This window comes from Castor canadensis, chromosome 1 (genome assembly GCF_047511655.1).
Source record: "Castor canadensis chromosome 1, mCasCan1.hap1v2, whole genome shotgun sequence".
Taxonomy (NCBI): Eukaryota; Metazoa; Chordata; class Mammalia; order Rodentia; family Castoridae; genus Castor; species Castor canadensis.
In genome coordinates, this window is record NC_133386.1 from 6,614,051 (window position 1) to 6,638,708 (window position 24,658).

A 24,658-nucleotide genomic window follows, 5' to 3' on the forward strand; every position below is an offset into this window, starting at 1 on the left:
CTTGAGTTTATATGTGAATTCACTTGGGTTTATATTCTTAGGCTATACTGACTTTTATTATTTTTATTTTTAGGAAAATATTTTAGGATGCTATTTACTGCTTTTCTAGCTATGTATAAAGTAAAAAAGGTAGAAAAATAATTTTGCTGTGCTCCATAAATCCTTCAACAATGTTAACATTTTCATATTCAATCCATCTAATTATGCCTCAGAAATTTCACAATACCTCCTCACTTTGAGACACTTTCATTGTGAAACTGTTTTACAGTGTCTGCAATCTTTTTTTTAGTGGGGGGGGTCTTCATTCCAAAGCACTCAACATCAGAGGACCTGTTCTTCATGCTTCTCTGATGAAAAGGAATAAAAGATTCAATATTCTATTACCATCCACTCTTTTTAAGGATGAATGCAAGACCAATATGAAATAGTCTATGCAAGAATCTTGTGAGCTGGCAGCAAAAGATGTATCTTTTTAAAACCCTGTGTGTCTGTAATAATTTCTTATGTTAAATAGCTCCTAACATTCACAGCCACTGGACTGACTCTGAGCACATTAATATTTCCTGTCATGAGAGTTGGGGATACAGCCGAACAATTTATTTCACAGTGGGGTTCTTATCTAAACAAGATCTGTCTTCATTTCTTTCTCAATTTAGCAGAATGCTTTTGCAGTGGATCTGGGCATTATCTGCTTCTAGCTGTTTTCACAGAGGAGAAAACAAAGACAAGTCATGTGCATGAGTTAGTATGTATTACAGACTGAACCTCCAACAGCTAAATAGTGTGCCATGCAATACTCCATGTAAATGATATGACCCAGAAAATGATTTTATGTTACGTCTCGCTTCAGCTTTTTCTTAGTTATGCATATTGACAATCTCAATAGAATGTGTTCTGATAGTATAGTCTTGAAGTACTTGGATACTTGTAAGTATAATTTTGAGGATAGACACTTATAAATAAAATTTTGAGGATCCTTGAAAAGGTCTATTAATTAAGGGTTAGAAAGTTGTGTTAGAAAATGGAGAATAGGAAGGTAAAACAGGTTATATCTGGGTGTTGGGGAGGATATAAGGAGAGGGTGTAGGAGGGTGAATGTAGTGGAAATGTATGTATTCATTATGTATTCATGTATTAAAATGGGAAAATGAGACCTGTTGAACCTATTCCAGAAACAGGAGGAGGGGAGATAAAGGAGAATTCAACTATGATATATTGTAAGAACATTTGTAAATGTCACAATGTACTCCCAGGACAACAATAAAATGATAATAAAATAGCAAAAAAAAAAGAGAAAGTTGTGTTAGACTTTCTGTTGTTATGACAAAATGCGTAAGTAAAATGGCTTAAGGAAGGGAAGGTTTGTTTTGGTTCATGGTTTCAGAGGTTTGGGTCCATCATGTCAGGGAGAGTGTGGAGAAATAGAGTAGCTTACCTCCTGGCAGCAATATCATTTCTTTTCAGGCTCATTTTTAATTTGTAGACGTATTTGGAGCATAAGGACATACTATGAAAATAGCCAGCATGGTTCCCCAAAATCACCTCGTTTCACTCCATCTATAGTGTTTTGTCATGTCTTCCTGTAGTTTCATAGTCACGCTCACACATTCCTACCTCTGAGGCTTTAGGTTCTGTTTGACTCCTGTTCAATGTCCCGACATTTCCCAGACTTTGTTTCCTCACAGCCAGACTGGCCTCCTTGGTAGCTGCCATATAGCCCCTCCTGGCCACTCATGCTACAGCCTGTGCACAGGAGCTTCTCAGTCAATATGTGACAGTTTGTCTGGGTGATGTGATGTGGTTCATACGGAGGGCAGACATGTAACAAAATGTTAAATCAAATATAAAAACAATGCTTTTTGAGACATAAGCATTTTGGCAAGTTAGGAAGGGAGTAGGAGAATCAATGGGAGAATAGAGTTTTATAGATAAAGCTCCTAGAAGTGGTTGGACTTGGACTAACCTTGAAAGGCTTTGGGAATGAAGATAGCTAGGAGGGGTCTTATACACAAGGATAGGTGAATAAGGTGAAAAGCAGAAAACAAACTGGCCTGAAAGAAAGAGTGGATTTATGAATAGAAAAGTAGAGATGTATTTTGTGGGGTGGCTTTAGCTTATGGAGGGCTCTGAAAGACAGAAGGAAAACCTGGAGTCTGAACACTTTGACAGTGGGATACTAACTCATATTTCAGGGCCAAGAGCTGCCATGATGGAAATCATTTTAGAGCAGTATTGCTAGGTGTGCTGCCGGGATCGAGTAGGGACTGAGGGTGGGGTGTGCTGACTGGACTAAGGAGGGGACTGTGGGTGCTGATTGGAGGCGGGGAGGCTAGTGCTGACAGAGATCTCAGCCCAGATGGTACAGTTAGACTAGAGAACTCAGACATACCTGCCACCCTGCATCTTTACCCAACTACTTTGTAGTCCATATTCTGTTGATGCTCTCAAAATCAGCAAAAATAGGGGGCTGGGATGTAGCTCGGTGGTATAGCGCTTGCCTAGCATCCGTGAGACCCTGGGTTTGATCCCAGCACCAAAAAAGACAAAAAAAAAAAAAAAATCAGCAAAAATATATTGAAAGAAGTATGCCTGAAACAGAAAGAGTAGCTACTACTTGAAATTTTCATCTTTCTCATCAAGATAGTACATAGAACAAGTTAACATATCAGTAACGATGCAGTTAATTTGTTGGGGAACTTTCAAATGAAGCTCTAGTCAACTACAAGAAAACGCCACAAGATGTGTACAACCAAGTTGCTGCCCAGGAGAAAAGCTGTTTGTTAATGCAAGGGACTCTGCAGAGCACTGAGGGCAGGTATCAGTGGGATCAAGCTTTGGAACAGATGCTGAGGTTAGAAATTCTCCTGAATTTAATCACATTTAGTGACACAGATGGAAAACAGAATTACTAAAACAAAAACTTAAGACAAAAAGATAATTTAGGAAAGGATATTGCTGTAGTTTGGATCTGCAGTGTCCCCTGAAGGTCCACGTGTTAAGTGCTTAGTCCCTGGCTTGGCACTATTGGGAGGTGGTGGAGCCTTTAAGAGGTGAGGCCTGATGGGAGGAAGTTAGGTCACTGGAGGCACGGACCAAAAGGGGATATTGGCCTTCCAGCTCTTACCTCTTCCTCTCTTTCACTTCCTGGCTGCCATGAGTGGACAGGTTTCCTGTGCAAGTGCTCCTGCCATGATGGACTGTGTTGCCCAAGCCTACGGCATCAATTGGTCATAAACAGAAACTTTCAAAACTGTGAGCCAAAATTAATCTTTCCTGTTTATAAGTTTACCTCAGATATTTGTTATAGTGATAGAAAGCTGGCTGGTACCAAGATAGAAAGGTTATATTTTCTTAATCTGTTCTAACATATTTATAGTATGTTATATATCTTACAAAAATCCTTCATAAATAAGAAGAGCCATTTAGTCTTCTCAATATTGTCTCTGAATATTGCCTGAATGCACTAAGGTAAGAACTACCTATGGACCTCTTCCTTCAACCCTACAGGCAGGTCAGTGGCCTCTACACTCATCCTTATGGTATCACTGCCATATTAGGAGACAGTTACTTGTCTGCAGCCCATTTAGACTATGACTTCCTGAGGCGATAGACCATCATGGCTCACTTTTATGGGATAGTAGCATAACAATGCTTGGCATATGGTGGCCATTTCACAATATTGGCAGAGGATTTGAATGAAGAATACAGACATAAAGAGTTTATTCCCTGGGTACACAATGTCTACTGAAACTTTGGGACTTCAGCACATCAGCACAGAGAGCAAAAGCAAATCTTATTTTGTGCCACAGAATGGATGTGCTAAAACATCAGAATGTGAGCAAGAAGAAACTGAAAGGGTAGTTAATGAGCCTGTTTTGGGATCTGCCAGTGCCTTAACAGGTTCCAAGCTGACTAATGGCAAATGAACTTATTTCAGGGTTTTCAACTTGGCTGCTGGAAGGAATTTTGAAGGTCATTCAACTGTTGAAGCTGATTTTAATTTCTAGAAGTTGAATCTATCAATTAGTAACTTGGATCAGGGGCCTCTCCAGTGATGGGGACTGCTCACTTGGCTAACTCAAATAATGAGCTCCGATGACACACGTGCCAAAATGCCATGTCTAGCCTTTCTGTGGATGAGCCCCATGTTGGAGACTTCTTTGTGAGTGCATTTAGAAGTTCATAGGTAACGTTGCTAAACACAGGCCACGCTAAAATACACTCAATCTCTGATATTTCAGTCATTCATTGCCTGCTTGTTGTTTTATAAGCCATCTCTAACTAAAAGTGATTAAAGTGACAATTGTTAAGAAGACATATTTGATTTATTTAATGGTTAAGTCTTTTCTCCTCTAATTACTTTTATATAATCAAAAACTTTACAAAATTTCCAGGAGACATAGCTCCTCATGTACAGAGAGTTTGTGGCGAGTTTTCAAATATTGCTAACTGGGACATAACATCTTTGTGACTGTTGCACAAACTAAATATGGTAAAAAACAACAAAGGTCAGAGGTTGGCTAAATTGAAGATTCTCTCCTACAAGTGAGAAAATTTTGTTTATTTATATACCCTCCAGGATTTTTACTTAAAATTTTCATTCTAACTTGCATTGCTTTTCAGCTGATTTTACTATACATTTGTGTGTATGTGTGTGTGTGTTTACATGTGTATTTGTGTGATTTTGCTATGCATTGAGGCAAATGGAAAAACTAACTGTAGAATTTGCTCCTTCACTTTAAATGCTTAATCCATGCCACAGAATCTAGATCCTTCTTCCAGTGCTGCACATTCCTCTTAGGCATTCTTTTAGGATCTGCTTTCTAAATCTGGCTTCTTCTTCCTCTGAGCCTGTATTAGTAAGACATTGCTGCATAACAAGTTATCCCACAGCTTATTAGGTTAAGAAAACAGTGAATATTGCTTTGTATGGTTTCAGAGGACCAGGGATTTGGGACAGTTCAGCTAGCTGGTTCTTGCCCAAGGTATCTCACGAAGTTACAGTGTGATGGTCACCTCTAGGCTTACCTGGGTTAGAGGATCCATTTTAAAGATGATTCCTGTGGGTGGCTGCCAAGTTGGCTGGCCGTCAGCAATAGGCCCTGATCCTTGCCACATGACGTCCCCCATCAGACTACTAAGTGCCTCAGCCAGACTGCTCGTTTCTTCTGAGCCTGTGATATATGGGGGAGCACAGACAAAAGCTGCAGGGACTTTTCTGACATAGTTCTGAAATTATACACTGTCAATTCTGCATTTTTTCCTGTTGCACAAAGCACAACCCATTCAATGCTACACAGGAGGTAGGGGTCATGGCACAGCATCTTGGAGGCTGCCCTCTACTGAGCCTGCAAGTGTTGTCTACACTTCTAGCATAGCTTTCAGTGTCCTACCCTATATTACAATTATGTGTGTCTCTCTCCTGCCCACTTTGCCAGATTTGTATTTCCTTGAGAGTTGGCTTGCTCCTATCTTTGTGTATCTTCAAGTGTTGCACGTTGCTTCCCATGTATGTCACAGTAAGTGAGAAGGTAGAAGCACAGCCTCCCCCTTAATGAATATAAATGAAGATGTCCATGCAGGAAAGAGTCAGATGAACTGAGCGACAGAGACACAGATTTGGGAGGGGGAGGAAGCAGAGAGAGACAGAAAACAAGGGAAAGAGTAGATTAAACTGCACATGTTGCAAGATAAATATGAAAACATTAATGCAATTTTGTAGATACTAGAGATCTAATTTTATCAGGATTGATATGTTTGGAATACTGTGCAACAATATGTAGATGGCTTGCCATGTTTTTTTTGTTGTTGTTGTTTTACTAAAGCTTCTTCAATTATGCTTAATACTCTATGAACCAAGTGTCTTTGGTTTACTCTTTTAATAAAAACAGAGAAACCATTGCTTACAAATAACTCTTCAGTAATGTCAAGTAACACATTTATAATTCTTTTTAAATATGATTGAGAGCTTTATTTAACCTTTAATTACCTGCTCTGTGACCTGGCTCATTTCTAGATTGATCAATTAACATTTATGTACAATTTGAGCAAAGGGCGCATAGGAATGTTGGGAGGAGCAAAAGACCCATGAGAGAGAAGTACTGGAAGGTCCTCCTCAAAAATGTCACCCCCATCCATCTATCTTTTTATTCCCATTCCTAGAGTCACCACAATATCACATCCAGTTTGTTGCTAACCCATGTCTAAGTTATTAAAATGACCTCCAAGTAGTTCTCACTACTTTTAGCTTTTTTCCCTCCAAACTTATTAAAACATCACTCCCCTCTCATGTTTAACTGTCTTTGTCTGTTTGAACTATCAAGTACCTAAATACAACAGAAATGTATTTCCTACTGTTCCAGAGGTTGGGAAGTCCAAGATCATACATAATACTGGAAGATTTGGTATCTGGTAAGAACTTGCTTTCTGGTCCACAGATGGCACCTCTCTGTGTTCTCACATGATGGAAGAAGTGAAAGCCCCACCCTCATGACCTAACATCTTCCTCAAATCCCACTTCCTAATATCATGACTTTAGGGTACAATGCTTCAACATATGAATTTAGGGTGACACAAACATTCGGAGCACAACAAAACCTTCAGTGGATCTCACAGTCTAAAAGCTAGCTACATTCTAGGATGGTCTGCTAGAGTCAGCCCCATCCTGGACCAGAAGCTGCACTGTCTGTAACCCTTTCATCTCTTCTCTACTCTGTTCCATGTTGGCTTCCTGTTTCAAGAATTGTTCCCATGTCAGTGTCCTCTCTGCTTAGAAGCTGTGTTTCTATCCAGTGACCCAGCGTCAATCTCATTCCTTAAACCCAGCTCAGTTTCTGTAATGGATCCACCCTGACTCAGTAATTCACTCCTCTCCTGACTTCTGTGACACCAGAGTTAGGTGACTATACATTGTCCTTACAATACTTGTCGCATGTGAATCTTGTGCCTTAGACAATCCCAGTGCCTGTGTATGTGTGTGTCTTCCCGTGCTTAAACGAAGTGTAACTACAGGTGTTACATGTGCACTCTGTAGCTATGGTCCACATGTATGTTGATTAAGTTGCTACTTTAATGAAGACTGTTAATAAGTAACTGAGAGGAAACATAGTAATGGGAGTGGAGAAATTATAAATGTACTAGAGAATTACAAAAGTGTGTCACATTCATTTATCCACTAGAATACTCAGTAACCATTGCTTATATACTATAATATGCTCAGCCCTGCATTTGGTAAAGCATGGATCTTGCAATGGTTGCACAAGGGTGATCGCAGTCATTTCATGGCTTTTCATTTAATGTTGGTAGCTAAGGTAGGAACACATGAGACACTTTAGAAATCACGAGTGAGGCCCAATCTGAAGTACATTAAGGATGGACTTCATGAATAATACTGAATAAAGGGAAAGGAAAAGGGGAAAATCAGTGGGTTCCAGACAAAGTTCCTTAGAGATTTTTAGTCTTGAATTGGATCTAGAAATTTGGGATTTGAGTTGAATATAAACATTGCTACTATACCATTGGAATGGATGATGAGGAACATGTGTCTAGGAGTAAGAGAACCAGAAGTGTGCTTGACTACATATAAGGACGATCCCAGTTAGGGTTGATGGAGGTGCAGAGAGAACAGGGTGGATGGTGAGCAAAGGCAGTCTGTTCTAGGAGAATAAAATGTGTGAGGTTCCTAGCAAATTTCCTAACCTGAAGTAGATGCTTACAAGTACTAGTCCCCAACCTTTCTCTTTGAGCTAACGCTCAGAAAATTATTCATGTAGATCTTCTAGCCATGAAATGAGTTTTACTCATTTACTCAGGTGATTAATCTAATAACCTTTTTATAAGTGTCATGTTTATCCTTCATCTAACTTTTCATAACTGCTAGGAATAGTCTTAATAAAGGATAAAAAAATAACAATCTTACCTTATAGTAATATCAAGAAATCCAACTCACTGATAATCCTATGCAAAATGCAGCCAGGTATTCCTGTCATTACAAATGTACATATGTATTTATAACCAACAGATACATTTATCTGTCTATATGTGTGCTTATATCTCAACATATACATTTATCTGTCTATAGCTAACTTTATTCCTATCTCTAGATCTGTGTATCTACACAAATTGATTGTGTACAGAAAACAATAGTTGGAACTTTTGCGTGACTCATCTATCAATTTTGACTTCCTGCAATTTGAAAATTTATTTCTTTTAAAAGAAAAGAACTTGAGTGTGTTCTCCTGTCCCTGACTCTCCAGTTTCCCAAGGTTATACTCCATACCATGTGTCTGCATTTCCTTCAAGGGAGTTGTAAGACTCTCTGTCCTTACTCTTAGCACTGACCACATCTATGTCTCCAACCCTGGTGCCTTCACTCCTCACTGTCTGACAAACCACTGTGACCTGCAGCCCATTTCTCTAAAGTCCTGGCAGAAGTCTTGTATTTTGTATTTAGTAAGAGTTATTGATGTCAGCTACTGAAATAAGTACTTCCTAATGGAGTCTCAAGTCCTAGACACTGTGCTCTTGCGTCCTAACTGCTGCCCTAGTCTATTTCCCATTAACAGTGGAGAGGAAAGCACCATTAGATGTTCCCATGGGCCAGCAGATGCTGGGTTCTTCCCAGCCCCCATGTAGGCCATGACTTGTTCTCTTTCTGTTACCCTGACCAGTTCAGTAAATTTCCCTTCCTATCTCCATCTTAGTTCAAGGAGGGTGAAGCAGCCCTGAGCTGTTCAGTGTTGAACAGGGCTCCTCCTGTGTCCCTAGGAGGGTGTGCCTCATCATGTAGGAGCCAAGCTTCTGGACTCACAGCCTGCCATTGTCTCATGTTCCCTTCTCAGTGCTGAATGGACTGCTAGGTCCTTTACTTTGCTGGCTGTGTCCTTCCGTGCCTCTCTCCTTACACTTCTAAAATATTCCCTGATCTGGTGAGCCCCTGGATCTGGGTCAGATTTTTCTCACATGATAACCTCCAATGAATCTGCCAGTTCTTTCTAATCTATTTCAAATAATGTCAATGATGTCATTAATAAAGAGTAACAATTTATGGTTCTACCGATTGCATAGAATGTGTCTGTCCTTTTGCACAACGTTGTAACTGAAGGAAAAACCACAGATGTTGTCCTTCCCAAATGTGGGAGAATTCTTCCTAGTCTTCCTTCTAACAGTGAAGGAAAAGGACCCACATGCTGGACCCATGGGTGCATACCACACATTAAGATCTTTGGAGCAGCAATGATCTTGTGGCAGACTGCTTTGATTTAATAAGTTTTCTTTTGATTTCCTCTCCTGGCCATCGCTAAGCTTCCTTTATAGGTTTGTTCTATGTAGGAGCATTTTTTACAAATGTTCTGGTGGTTTCTCCAGAATCTCCCTTGTTGGTACAGATTCAGGGTCTATCAGGCTTAGTCTGCAACACTGCCAAAGGCAGAGTGGAGAAGGTCTTTCATGTACCCTGGTAATGAGAGAAGAAGGTGAGGTGTAGTCGCTACACAGGTCACAGAGTGAATGGAGTATGGTGTGCACATGTGTGGGGTAACTCCAGTTAGAGACAGGAAAGCGTGTTATATTTTATCCTCTTCAAAGGGAAAGTTGCTAGAAGGGAGCATCGCTGAAGTTCAGAGCAGTCAATGCCTAATTAACTGAGGCTCTGGCAGTGGGAAGGACGGCCCTGTGAGGCCTGTGCTAGGTTCATAGAAAGGACAGCACACAGACACGCGAACACATTAGGGATTCGCTGGGATTAAGTTAACCATGGCTAAAGGATGTTTTCTCCACTTTGTTTAGTATTACATATTGCCTTGAAATAAATGGCATACCAGAATTTTGAAAATGTTGTCATTATTAAGAAATTATCTTCTATGATATTAATATTTAATATTAATTTTTCTAGGGAAAGAGCTTTGGAAGAGCTCTTACAGTTGCTAAGAATTTGGGTATAAAATAAACACGCTTATTTTGTATTTTGTTGTCATTACATAGGGAATAGGCTTAACTAAATTAACTCCAATAACTTTCACTATTAAAATTGCCTTGGGACTGATCTCTAATTAATATATTGAATTTGACATACACACGTGGTGCATTTGCCTGCAAAAGTAAATGGTTTTTCAAATTTGTTTTCCTATAAAGCATTTGAAGAGAATCCAACATTTTTAGGATTTGTATGTGTTGATTTATTAGTAGTCCTCTAACCATAATTTGAAAAATAGAAAATCTGCATAGGGTGGAGGTAACAGAACAAACAGAATGGTAAAATAGAGAAATCCCAGTTGGCTTATCCCTTATTTCTAAGTTCTACTTCTCTGTTTGCCAGTGAAATATGAGTGACAGTTGAACCTACCTACTTAGGTGCAGTTGTGGTTTTCCTTTGACTTTGGGGAAGTTCATATTTTATATGTCATTATAATTAAATACAAGGGACATTGACTGAAAACTTTACCATGCCTAGTACTATGGGAATATTGATGCAATGCTGACACAGTATCTACTTTCAAGGAGATCACAGTCAATCAGAGAAGAGAAACACATCAATATTATGGTGTAATCATCAATCAGTAGAAATCAAGTGGAAGGATGATTTAATAGGTTAATTGGGAGTTATGTATCAGGGAAGACTTCTAGAAAGAGCTTATATTTAACCTCAGATTTAAACAACAGGTTGATAAATATAAAAGTAGGACATCAATGTCCTCTCTAGTTCATCCAGTGCCTCAGTGTTTAAGGTAAAGCCTTGGTAGAGATGAGCCTATAATATGGCAACCCAAGTCTTGGCACAGTTTGCTCAAGCAGTCCTCCAGGATGACAGAAGTCATTTGAAAGCACATGCTGCCTTTTCATCTCCAGATCCTACAGCAAACATCTTCCTCTGTCTGTGCAGGAGCCCTGTCCTGGTTTTCCAGTGCAACCACCGTCATGTGATTTGCTTAGACTGCTTTCATTTGTACTGTGTGACAAGACTCAACGACCGGCAGTTTGTCCATGATGCTCAGCTAGGCTATTCCCTGCCTTGTGTGGGTAAGTCTAGGTCCTTGTTTTTCCTTATTTCTAATAATAATCAAGAATAGAAGAACTACTGTTGTACAACTATTTTAAATATAGAAGAGATCAAAAATGTTAATTTGGCTGCTGAGTAAGAAACATTAATGGTTGGATCACATAAGATATAAAATTCCAGGTAATTGTATTGAATTAGAAAATGCACAGCTTTTATAAAGGCATTACAATTATATTTGAAATATTTTTGAGCCAAGGCACAAAGTATATCTGAGCCTATACCTTCTAGATCTGTTACTCTGGCTGCAGAGCAGTATTACTCAAATGCTTAAATAGTATACCGCATCACTGAAAGTGTTGAACACATATCCAGTATTCATGAAAGAGCATGAATGAAAAGAGTTAATCTGAACTCTTTAGTATTTAAGATATTGTCGTCAACATTAACAAGCACCCTGATCAAGCATCCTGTTATCACACATATCATTTTTAATCGAGGTGACATTCATATGACATACAATTAGCCATTTTAAACTATACAGCTTAGTAGTATTTGGTGCATTCATGTTGTACACCTGCCACCTCCCTGCAGTCTAACACTTCCTCATCACCTCATATCCATGAAGGGATCACCCCCCTTAACCCATGCCCCAGGCCCTGACTATAACTAATTTGTCTTTTGTTTTGTTTGCCAATTCTGGTTGTTTTCTAAAATAGGAATCATATAGTATGTGACTTTTGTCAGCCTTATTTCGTTTATCATGTTTTTTGTGGTCAGCCATGTTGTGGCAATGTGTCAGGTCTTTGCTCCTTTTAAGGCTGAATAGGATTCCATTGTATGGCAATACCTTGACTTGTTTATCTATTGATCTACTGATGGGCATTTGTATGGTTTCCACATTGGGGGCATTACAGATAATGCTACTATGACATTCATGAACAAGTTTCTGTGTGAATATATGTTTTCATTTATCTTGGATAAATACCTAGAGGCCAAATTCTGTGTTTAAATATTTAGGAACTGCCTACCATTTTCCACAGTTCCCATACCATTTTATATTGCCAACAGCAATGTATGAGTGTTCCCATTGATCCACATCCATACCAAAACTTGTTTTGTGTTTAGAAAAAAAACAAGTCATCCTAATGAGTATGAAGTGGTATCTTACAGTGATTTTGATTCCATTTCTTTCATGACAAAGATGTTTAGTATCTTCTCATGTGCTTGTTTGTCATTTATATATCTTCTTTATAAGAATGTCTACTCAAGTTCTTTGTTCCTTTCTAAATATGGTGATTTGTCTTTTTCTTGTTGAGCTATAAGAATTCTTTACATATTCTTGATGTTAGATCCATATCAGTTTTATGATTTGAAAATATTTCTCCCATTCTATAGGTTGACTTTTCACTTTGCTAAGAATGTTAATTGAACAAAACTTTTGGGGTTTTTTTTTGGTTTTTTTTTTAAGCAATTAACACAGATTTTTATTTCAAATGAAGAGACATTAAGGAAAACCCATGACAAATCTAGTACAACATATTCACATTTCTTTTTTTTTTTTATAGATCAGTTTATTATTTTTTTTTTATAGATCAGTTTTTATGCATCAGTTTATTCTCCCATCTGCAGGATATAAGAGTTTCTGTCCATTTTAATGACAACATGCATTGCATACATGTGCAATGAATTATTTAGCATTTCTCTATTATTTTCTTTTTTTATTATTATTATTTTATTATTCATATATGCATAGAAGGCTTGGGTCATTTCTCCCCCCTGCCCCCACCCCCTCCCTTACCACCCACTCCACCCCCTCCCGCTCCCCCCCCCAATACCCAGCAGAAACTATTTTGCCCTTATCTCTAATTTTGTTGTAGAGAGAGTATAAGCAATAATAGGAAGGAACAAGGGTTTTGCTGGTTGAGATAAGGATAGCTATACAGGGAGTTGACTCACATTAATTTCCTGTGTGTGTGTGTTACCTTCTAGGTTAATTCTTTTGATCTAACCTTTTCTCCAAAACAAAACTTTTAAAAAAAAAGTTTGAAGTCCAATTTATCTATTTTTCTTTTGTTATTTTTGATGTCAAACATAAAAATTCATCATCATATCTGAGATCATGAAGATTTACATGTATGGTTTCCTCTAATAGATTTACCTCTTATACTGTTATTCTTATATTAAATCATTCATCCATTTTGAGTTAATTTTTGCATCTAGAGTATAATAGGAGTTCCTACTTTGCTACATGTATATTTAAATGACTTGTAATATAATTAAATACACTCCATAAAATTTGAAAATTATAGTTTAAAGCTACATGATTCAGTGGTCAAATTTTAAGTTCAATGCTGAGTTTTAACATGAATCTTAGCTAATGTGTGTGTGTGCGTGTGTGCGTGTGTGTGTATGTGTGTGTGTGTGTGTGCGCATGTGTGTATGTGTATGCGTGTGTGTATGTGTGTGTGTGTATGTATGTGTGTGTGTATGTGTGTATGTGTGTGTGTATGTGTGTGTGTGTGTGTGTGTGTGTATGTGTGTGTGTGTGTGTGTGTGCGTGTGTGTGTATGTGTGTGTGTATGTGTGTGTGTGTGTGTGCGTGTGTGTGATTATCTCAAAACTCAAAATGACACACAGATCCAAATAGACGAGGCTAATTGCATTGTCAACAAGTCATAATACTCATTTTTCCAATATTATCTACCAATAATGCAATGATTTTCATTAAGTTACACAGAGTGTGTATGTCAATATATTAAGGAAAACTCATTGAAAGGTGTGCTTTCATATTTTCAACAAAATCTTTCAAAATGCAGAGAAGCAATCATTTGCAGATTAGAAAATCCTGTTTTTCAATGTTTTAGCGAGATAATTTTGTTTTGGTAAATCTTTTCCTTTATGAAACTGGACTACAGAAACATTTCTAAACATGTTCAATGGCATCTTCTCTTCATGCTCAAGATGTTTTTAATAATCAGCTCATTCCTGACCCATTTTTAGAATGTTGACCTTTTTTATAGAACATTTCAAACTCACAAAAGTAAAGAAAAACATGACAATGAGCTCCCTTGCATTCATTAACCAGGCACTGTAGTGGAACAGGACACTGTAGGTTTACTGTAGCTTGAGCGATGACCTGAAATGGCCACTTCTTCAGGAGCTCTGGTTCCCGCCAGCAGGAGCAGCATTTGGAGATCACATTCTTGGCAGCTACCTGGTATGCTGATTGCAGAGACAGGTTGGCCACTCTCTCTAACCTAGTTGAAAAAGTTAAGAGACATATATTCTTATAATTCACAAGTTACAGTGTTAGTTATAGGGACGTTTTCAGTTCAAATTTATGTTTATGGAATGCACTTGAAGTCACCAATGTTACAACTGATGCTACTTTCTCCCTTGGCCAAAAAAAAAAAAGAATCCTATTACTGAGTGATAGCAAGATAATTATTCCTGCACATTTTTAGTTACCTCACATTTTTCAAGGTATTGTATGTGTTATATCCTAGACATAGTTCCTAAGTAGTATATAGATCTTTTCTCCATTGCTCAAAATACAGCATCATTGAATTCCATTGTGCGCCTGTCTTTTACTTCACCCTTATTGTTGAACGCTTAGTTTTCATTTTTATTATAAATACTGCTACAACTAGTAGCCTTGTGTGGGCACATATTTTCTTATTGTGAGACTACCATTGAGACAGATTCTCTAGAAAAGGGGTAACCATATCAAAGGGAACTAGCAGATTCATTTTATTGTTTCCAAATTGCCTTCTCAGTGGGTGTACTCTACTCTTTCCTGACTGCAATTATTAAGCTTTCAGATTTTTTTTCTAATCATATATTTGAGAAATGAAATTTCCCCATAGTCTTTTTCCTTATTTTGATCAAAATTAGGCACCTTTTCATATGTCTGAGATCCTTTGGAAATTTTTTTTCTCAATCATTTAAAATATGCCACTTTTTCTTTGAGGAACAAGTCAAGTGAAGATATTCTTCATGAAAATGTTTTCTATATAACATTCTATCGATAGCCTGTACAGTCACAGCAAAGGTTAGCAAAGTGTGATCACTTATATTTTTATAAAGAATATGTATAGATTAATTTTTAGGTCATTGCCACAAGATACCTAAAGACCTCTATGAGAAAAGCTGTGCCTGGTCAGGCTCTACCTCATGAAGAACTATTATATAGATTCTACTATGGTTTAGTTGTTTTTTAAATGCCTTTTTGAAAATTATTTAATTTTACTTTTAATTAAGTGTGTCAGTGATGTCTTGGAATCTTATATGATCATGGGTTCAAGTTCTTTCTCTTAATAGTGAGGCAGTGACTTAATGAATTTCAAATATGCTACTCTATACTTTTCCTTTGCTATTGTCTTAAATATTTGTTGTGAATGTTCCCATCTCATTGCTGATTATTTAAACATAGCACTCATAGAAGGTTGCTTTTATTTTTAAAAATAAAAATGGTAAAAATGGTTGAGAACTTATTTTTCCCTGGCACCTCTTCCCTTTGATGTTTAACAACAACCATTAGCACAGAGCTACACGTTTCTCTGTTTCACTATTTAAAAAGAATGACACAAATATGCATATGCTGAGCCAGGTTAGAAACAGCTATGCCATTGTTCAGCTGGGTAGTAAACCTTCTACACAGTGTAATCCATTCAACACTTGTTTCTTTGTATCTTCAACAATATTTTAATATATAGCTCTAAAATACTTATTCATAAAAATGTAGTTCACTTTGTTACAGTATTTTTGTCATCTATTATTTTAGCCTTTTAAAAATTTACTGTGACTGCAATTATAAATGTTTTCCCATTTTATGAGAAAAGACACTTTCAAATGTTATAGACTTTTATTTCATAAAGCAAACTAGATTGTCCTTAGTATTTGCTCGAGTCATTCTTCTCGTTGATGTTTAAATATAGCATGAGCATGGTGGCCTCACACCTCCTCAGCTGCCATCTTGGGGCTGATTATACATCTAGCCACAGATCACTCACTAAGGACACTGTCACATGTGTCCTTTTCCAACCTGTGCTGACATTGCCAGCTCCATCTTTAATTAATGGTTTCTTTGCAGGATTATTCTTGAGTTACTTACCTGGTTCAAAAATTAGTTCAGTTTAAATGAGATTATTAGCATATAATTATTTTAGCTATTCACAGGTAGTCTGCTGCAAGGTAACCAACAGGAGAGGGGTCCAACTCTTAACACCACTGTCCCTTTCAGATATGTGACACATGATATCAGTCTGTACATTGAGTCTTCATGAAAGTTTATTGTTCTCATATTTTAAATGATACCCATAAGTCTGATTATCGCCCCCATAACCACTGAGTCATTTTGTAATACTCTGGTGTGAACACAGAGTCTCAGAGCAACCTAGTTCAAATCCCGGCTCTGAATCCTACCACATACAGCAAGGTATTTAACCATGGCATGTGTTGGTTTTGTTTTAGGAAAAATGGGGATAATATAGCAGCACCTGTTTCCTCAGTTGCTACACATTAAAATAATGTCTTACAAAGTGCTGTAAGACTAAATGGTAAAGGCAGCAACTACACAATGACTAATGGCTTTTGTTTTTTTGGTTGTTATTTTTAAATTTTACTTTCTCTTTGATATACTTCAATAATACAAGATAATTTCATTGTGATAATTCTATACACATGTACAGTGTGACTTGATTAAGTTCAATCCCCCCCTTTATATTTCCACTCCCCTTTTCTCCTCCCCCTTTTGCAAGCAGAGTTTGGTGGGTTTCATTATGCTGTCTTCACATGTATTTATGTGGTGTGCTTTGATCCTCTTTCCCCTCAGTAGTCTTTCCTTTCCCTTCCTCTCTTCCACTCATACCCTCCCAGACAGTCCCAATTTACATAATGTCCCATTGTCATTGTCATCGTCATCATTTTAGGCCTAGGCTCCAAAAATGAGTGAGAACCTGTGATAATTGGCCTTTTGAGTTTTTGAGTTTGGTTTATTCACTCATCATGATGATCTCCAGTTCCGTTCATTTTCCTGAAAATGACATGATTAGATACATATGAATGAACATATAGATCATATTTTCTTTATCCATTCATCCATTTTTGGGCGTTTTCATTGTTATTTGCATTCTGACAAAGAGTGTATCTGATGTGTATGTGGATATATCTGCATGTGTTTGTGTGTTCTTCAGCAGTAGTCTAGCGTTTCCTCATAAAATATTGTACAAATCAACCAGTTATCAAGTATTATTCACTTGCCCATCTATCTGGCTGTCTCTTTTCTTGGTTTTATTTGACTTTGTCTTGATTTATTGAACGTAGAACAAGACACATAACATTAAGTAAGAATAAAATCAAATTAGAAAAATCAAAGCTTATCAAACCATAAATCAAAACAAGAGACTATCAAAAGCAAGGATTGACTGAGCCTGTGTTATTTGCATCACACAGTCTTGGCCCCTGGTAAGGATAATCAAATGGTTATAGCAGCATCTATGACTCTTACAAATAAAATGCATTAATGATGTGTATGAAAAGCAAAAATGGTGGTTGTTTCCACAAAGGAACTATGAGTGCACTGGAAGGACAGCATTGTGGCTCTCGGCCTATGCACGGAGGCCGGAAGTCTGTGTGGTCTTGTCAGATGTACACAATGGCCCATTGCCGGTTCTGCCCCTGGGCCTTGAGAGGCAGCCCTTGGTGTTGTCATTAGTTTTGGAAGTTAGGCATGCACCTTCTTGATTTCTCTGAAGAGAAGGAAAGTTCTGTTTCCCTTTTTAGCACCTCAATTTAAAATGCCAAGTCCAATGGTTTTAGGCCCCTGTGATATCTACTAGCTACTTTTAGTTTCTCTAAGAAAATTAAAGCAAGATTTATTTATAGGATCAAGGGCTGTATCCCAAAAGCCATCAATTCCTTTCAAGGACAAAGTTCCTATTGAACCACCCAAGATGGGTCATGCTGGTGCTAGAATCTACAGCCCCAAATCCATTCCTTGACTTTTCTGACTTAGGGAATTGAATGAAGCATGAATAGGGCAGATTTTCTGGTAAAGAATCTCTTTGACTTTGCTAAGTAGTTGTATTATACCTCTGGCATAAGCCAGATGATTTTAGATCCCAGATGTGAGAATGACTCACTTGCTAAGGTGGCGTAAGCAACAGTACACTGAAAGCCCATGTGCAGGTGGGAACCATTTCATACTCATCATTGCTCTAGCCGGTTCTTCTGTACCCCCTCGCCACACTGTCCCAATCCACACAAAAAACCCTTTCCTTACAGTCAGTATCCAAGCATCATTCCTTAGGGATTCTAACATCACAAGAAAATATTTTCAAAAAGGTCCTGTGACAGTTAACTATATATAAAATTTAAAAAAAGCAGAGGCTATAAGTAGAATTAACTAACTCTTTTCCAAATTACACTGTTCCCATAGACACCATAGAGAGTTTCAAATATGTGTATGTATGTATCTATTGCTGAATAATCCACATCTCAAATGTCTTGCTGACAGTGCATGTAAACAGTCACTCCAATATCAATATCAGTATCTAATACCTCTTATTACCAAGACATATGTCTTCAGATGTTCTTTTCTTCCTACAATCTGGTCTTTCATCTTCTTTCAGCTAAACACCTTCAAAGCCCAGTTGTAGACATTTATACTCTTCAAGAGTGGCTAGCCAACAATGAATCAATCTTTTTCATTCACAAAACTATTGTAATGAATAATTAAAATGGATTTAAAATTCTTTCCCAAGTACAAACCTTACTCTCTTAGGGTGAGCTTCTCATTAGGCCAGAAATGTTGTTATGCTTTCTAAGGATGGGATCTTGAATTTTATTTCCCCAAGAGTCAAAAATGAGTAATGATTTTACCCATCCCTGAGAGCTTAGTGTGTGGGGGTGCTGTTCTTAGTGCTTAGCATACATACACACACACACACACGCATGTGGAATGGAAATTGTTATTATTCCCATTTTACAAATGGAAAATTTGAGCCTGATAGAGATCAATTAAATTGCACATGATAATACAGCAAGTAGGTTACAGAGCTGATGTACAAAGCCAGATAGTCATGGCTTTAGAGCTTGTGTTGTTAGAATGAATAAGTCTGCAAACACAAAGTATTGTATCTTAGAAGTTTCTGTGGAAAAGAAGGTTGAAAGAAGAGTATCTTTAATTTTAGCACTATTCCACAGTTACACCAACTATAAACCTGAAAAGTAGGAATTTTTATTCCTATTTTACAGAGGAAGGAGTAAAGGCTTAGTATGATTAACTAGAGCCACAGATTTCAACCTGGGTATGGCTGGAGCCAAAGCCCCATGTGCCTGCCCCTCTGCCACCCTGTTCCTCCCTAGGTACCAGTTCTTAACTGGAGAGACATATTTCAGTCACAGGGAAGCTTTACAGAGCCTGATGCCCAGGCCATGCTTCAGGCCAATTCTATGACAACCTCTCAGGGTGGGTGGGCATCACTGTTCACTTAGGTCCAGGTTTAAAAGCTTGAGAACTGCTGCAGAGATGAACATTCAATAAGCAGCAAGAATTTTCCAGGGGAGACAATAGAATTTTAAGTGCAAAATTGCTCCCTCTGCCCAGGTCTATTGTGTTTGTGAGTGATTTGATTTGCTGGCCAAGCATAGGTCTTTCAATAAATGTGGATGGCGTTAAAAAAAAAAAAAAAAAGATTGGCAAACAACCTATTTCCAGAACCTCTGACAAACCCTTGCATAAAGATAGGGACTTTGGGATAAACTTCCTCAATATTCTGAACTATTTGCTGTCTCTTTGCTATACCTGCTTTTATTGGCATTCTGTGCTAGAAATTGTCTTGAAATGGCAAAGGACTCTCTATGTGCTCTCAACACCGAGTGTCACTCACTCACTAGATGGAGCTTCATAAATTTAGGTTGGTTTGTTGTTCTAGAATGCTGCTCTAGAATTTGTATGATGAAGACTGCATAACGAGTTTGTTTACTAATCATCCATCCTGACAACACGAATTTCCTGTGTTCTCAGGGTTCCACAGGAGTGACTCCTACCTTCCCTGTAACATGTCTTCAGCATTTCTACTATCAACATTCAAGTACAACTGCTTTAGGGATTTTGTTTTGTTGTGGTTTTTTACTTTTCTGTTCCTGGGTCACTTTTTATATTCCAGTGTATTAGAATTTTTCATCCCTGTGACCAAATAGCTGACATAAACACCTACCTCTTAAGGGAGGAAGGATTTATTTTGCTCAGTTTCAGAAGGTTCAGTCCACGTGGCAGGAGGGTGTAGTGAAGGAAAGTAGCTCACCTCATGGCAACCAGGAGGGAGAGAGAGAGAGGGAGAAGGAGATGGAAGGAGGGTGGGTCTTTTCCCCTTCATCAATCCTGGCTGGAAACACCTCACAGAAACCCCCAAAATGTGCCAACCAAGATTAACCATTATATCCAGTTTCCATTTAACTTTGATGCAAATTCCTTTGCATTGAGGATGTCCACTCACCAAATACAGTCCAGCAGCGTCCTCAGTGTCTTTATTGGAAATATGGCAGCATGAGAAAGATAGTTCCCATTCTTTTGAGATATTTCTGATGCCTAGAGAAACAAGAAGCCTGGGTTCTAGACAGTTAGGGAAGTAAACATAATGTGTGATATAAATGGCTTTTTTTTTTTTTTTTGGCGTTTGCTAACGTTGATTTCCCAGATATACACAAAAAAATGAACTCAATATGATTCCTAAAAAGTAGGGAAATATATATTAAAAGATGACTCACCAAACAAGATATGCAAATAGTCACCATACATACTGAAAGTTCAACAAAGTTAGCTGCTGAATTAGTTGCTAGTTTAGGGCTGGGGATGTGGCTTAGTGGTAGATCAGTTACCTAGCATGAGCAAGGCCCCAGGGTTGAACCCCAACACTACACTGCAAAAAAAAATTCCAGGCATAGTGGTGCCTATAATCCCAGCACTCAGGAGGTAGAGGCAGGAGGATCACACATTTGAGGCCAGCCTGAGCTACATAGCAAGACCCTGTCTCAAAAACTAAGGGCTGGGACTATAGCTCAGTGGTAGAGTACTTGCCTGGCATGGTCAAGGCCCTGGATTCAATTCCCAGTACCATGTACATGCATGAAAAGGTGCTAATTTAAAGAATAAACTGGTGGATGGACATTCAAAATAGAGAAGAATATAAATTCATGTATTTCCAAAAAGCAATCAGGCAATCCATATTTTAGGCTTTAAAATATTAACAAAACGGGCCCAGAAGCCTATTGACACTCAGTCTCTTTGTGTCTGTCTGTCTCTCTGCCATGTGCAGCCCATTCTCTCCCAAGTTCCTGAATCTTGTATATTTGTAACAGTCACCAGGTTAAGGCAACCACAGGACTGTAAGCAGGATTTAAATTCCAGATGTGCTTTAAGTCCAAAGCCAGTGTTCTTTCTGCCTCAAAGTTAACTGAAATTTAGTTGAACTTTCTAATTTTCTGAAATTAATGCTGAATTCCTTTCTGTTTTATTTTGAGGGTACTTTAGCAATTTGGATAGTTTTCTTTTGATTTGGAGGTATAAGGCAAAGGAAAGACAGGTTAATAGTCTAACTTCTCTTCTTGGGGCCAGTTGCACAGGATGAGAGCAAGCTATGCTCCATACCAGAGACTGAGTAGAGGCCAGGCCTGGAAATGAATCCACTACTTCTTCCCACATTCCTTATAGCAGAACTCAGTCCTATGGCCCCCACCTAACTGTGTGTGTGTGTGTGTGTGTGTGTGTGTGTGTGTGTGTTGAAGGCTGGAGAGAAGGTGGTGGGAGATAGGGCCTGGCTGTGTGCCCAGGAGGAAGAACAATTAGAGCTGTGAACCCACAGCGGCCCCCAACAATGGTGGAGAGGATGGTAAAATGCACAATTTATCGAATGGCTTTCAAGCTTTGCTCTCCCTGCCTGTGACAGGAGCAACACTCAATCAAGTCACTCCATTATAAGGAGTGACTGGTACATGGACAAGGACCAGAAAAAGAGCTGTAGGACAAAATTGATGGTGTTGCAGAACTCATTCCAGCTAGCTCAACAAGGCCCTGTCTGTTCAGCCATCCATTGGGCCTTGGAATTGCTGCCTTTATAGAAATCCTGCCTAGAGACACCAGTGGGATTTCATGTTCATTTGAGGCATGAGTGTGTCTTTATGTCTTTGTGAGTTATAAAGGAAGGGATCCTCTGTGCCTATTATTCTTACTTTGCTTGAATTTCTTCTTTCTACACTGCCTTTTTTTCTTCTTTTCCCATTTCTTATATGCTTAAAAATAAAATTCTTAAAAGAAGATCATTCCCCCTTTGTTTTATAAGGGCAAGAGTCAACCATTCTTCAAGTATACATTCATTTCTTACACAAAGAGATATGGAGAGATGCCATGCTTAAGATAGTCACAAGAGTTGTTCAGAACAGCCATCTTTTGCCTGCCTTCTGTTAATTAAAGTACATGTCCACATTTCTTTCCCCTGCCTTGTAGCAGTCAGCACAATTTTTGAATGTGTGCATTCTGCATTATTGGTGTAGAGGGAGCTCCCCTGAGGCTGCCAGGATTTTAACAGTTGTCAATGAATACTAATTGACCTCTAAGTATATTGTTTTACATAGTTCAATGTTGATTTAAATTTATGGAAAGCCACAGCCTGCATATACAGCAGTGCTGCAGACACATGTGTGTAGTTTAGGATGTGTGTAGCGTATACAGTTGTAGAGAGCTTCAATGACAGCCCAGTCCAGTGACCTCCATGTGACCTCCCCAGTCTAAGCTTGCCTGCTTGCCTTGGTACAACTACTGCCCTGGCCTTTCTCTATAATAGCATACCACCTATGCTATGTAGCATATACCTACATAACATAGGCATTTGCCTTCTTTTAGCTTTCAATTTGATTCTGGAAAGATTTTGCCAAATTCCAATAGGACTGAATACTTGTGCGCTTTTCACCAACATTCAGCATTTTCATTCTGATTTTTATTACATATATTTTGCTCATTACCCTAAATAATGGCTCTGTGTATTTTTATCTTCCTCACCCCAGTTGTGAAAATAGATTATTATCTTTTTCATCAGTTAAATTTTGAGTACACAAAATTTTTATCAGAGGCATAAAGCAAACTGTAATAGTGACCAAGAAGAGTTGCTCAGCCGACAAGATCATTTTACTGCAATTTGGTGAGAATCAGGGCCTTGTGATCATGGAGTTTGAGAAGCACAACTCACCGCTTCTTCACCTCTGTGTTGTGGTAGCATTGTCAACTGCTTTACACTTGGTTCTAAGGGCTATCCCACCTCTGCTTGTCCCTTGGTTTAGATCAAAGAATTTCCACCCCTGAACACCACCTCAACAGGGGATTCAGTAGCCTGGACAAATAGGTGCAAGCTTGGCTGCATGTGACATTCCAGACATGTGCAACACGCTGAACAGACCCTCTCTATGTCTCAGGGAATGAGATGTGTGCTGTATTTTTACAGACTATAGACTTTTGTAGCAGTCACAACTTTATTCCAGAAGAAAACAGAGCACTTATAACCTCTAGGTCAAAAAAATTTAAGTTTGAAGCAAAACTTGCCATAGATTTGGCAAGTTTTCTTGATTCAGGCAGTGCTTGTTTGTTTAAATTCTTCCACTTTGTAGATTGTGTTCCTTCCTCACACCTCCACCACCATCATCATGCAAAGGTGTATGTATATTCAGAGGCTGCTGGTAGTACAGCCAGAACTGTATGTTACTTCAGCCATTTGTGTGCATGCATGCACACACACACACACACACACACACACACACACATACACATTTGGTAACTGTGATAAAACTTTATTCTTCCTCCCTGTGTGATGTCTTGTGTTAATGAGACTTCATGCATAGAAATTCATATGAGCTGCTGACCTCCAACTATCTTTGAAATAATTAATAATGTGCTTAGAGGGGTTGATTTGCATATTCATGAGAGTTTAAACCATTTGGTTCCTAAGCAGGACAGTGAAAAAGTTTAATGTTTTGAATGCATACCAAGTTAGCAAGAGAAGTTGTTAAACAGTCCCATGTAAATATGGAAATAAAGATACCTGAACCAAGCAATTATATTATCTAGTCCCAGTGAGGTCTGAATGCCTTCTTGGTTATCTTACATGCCTTATTCTACACAAGAGTTTGGAAAAATAATAGTTCTTGTATTTTATGTGTTTGAACCCCTACTAGAAGTGATCTATGCTGAAACTATGTCTTTATAGAGCGAAACACGAGTGAAAGGAATTAGAATACTCAAGAGAAGGAAGAGTAAGATCAAGTCTCAGGGAAGTGCCAGTATTTTGCCCCCTTTCCTCTCTTCTCCCTCTTGCACTGCCAATGGTGGCTGTTTTTAGTCAAGCGCTCTACTGCAAAGCTTCCAGCCCCAGTAACAGCCCTTTCTTAAGACTTAAGACTTAGGTGTAACAGGGCTCTTATAAAATGTCACTGCAGTAAGTTTGCTTGGTTTATTGTAAAAAATATCACACACCTGGAGGCTTAAATGATAGAAATTTATTTTCCCACACTTGTGGAGGCTACAAGGTCAAGGTGTCAGTAGGCTTGTTTCCTTTTAGGCCTTTCTCCATGGCTTTATGAGGGAAAGTCACTTTCCCCTTGTGTCTACATGGT

At 38.4% G+C, this 24,658-nt stretch overlaps 1 protein-coding gene across 7 annotated transcripts in view; it reads left to right on the forward strand.

Annotated features, from left to right (window-relative positions):
• Positions 1-24,658, forward strand: part of Prkn (parkin RBR E3 ubiquitin protein ligase) — a 1,269,303-nt gene that overhangs the window by 831,225 nt on the left and 413,420 nt on the right. For all 7 annotated transcript variants that reach the window (XM_074070800.1, XM_074070813.1, XM_074070825.1 and 4 more), the window contains one exon: positions 10,880-11,016. In XM_074070800.1, the coding sequence (XP_073926901.1) occupies positions 10,880-11,016 (137 nt within the window). The remainder of the gene's footprint in view (positions 1-10,879; positions 11,017-24,658) is intronic.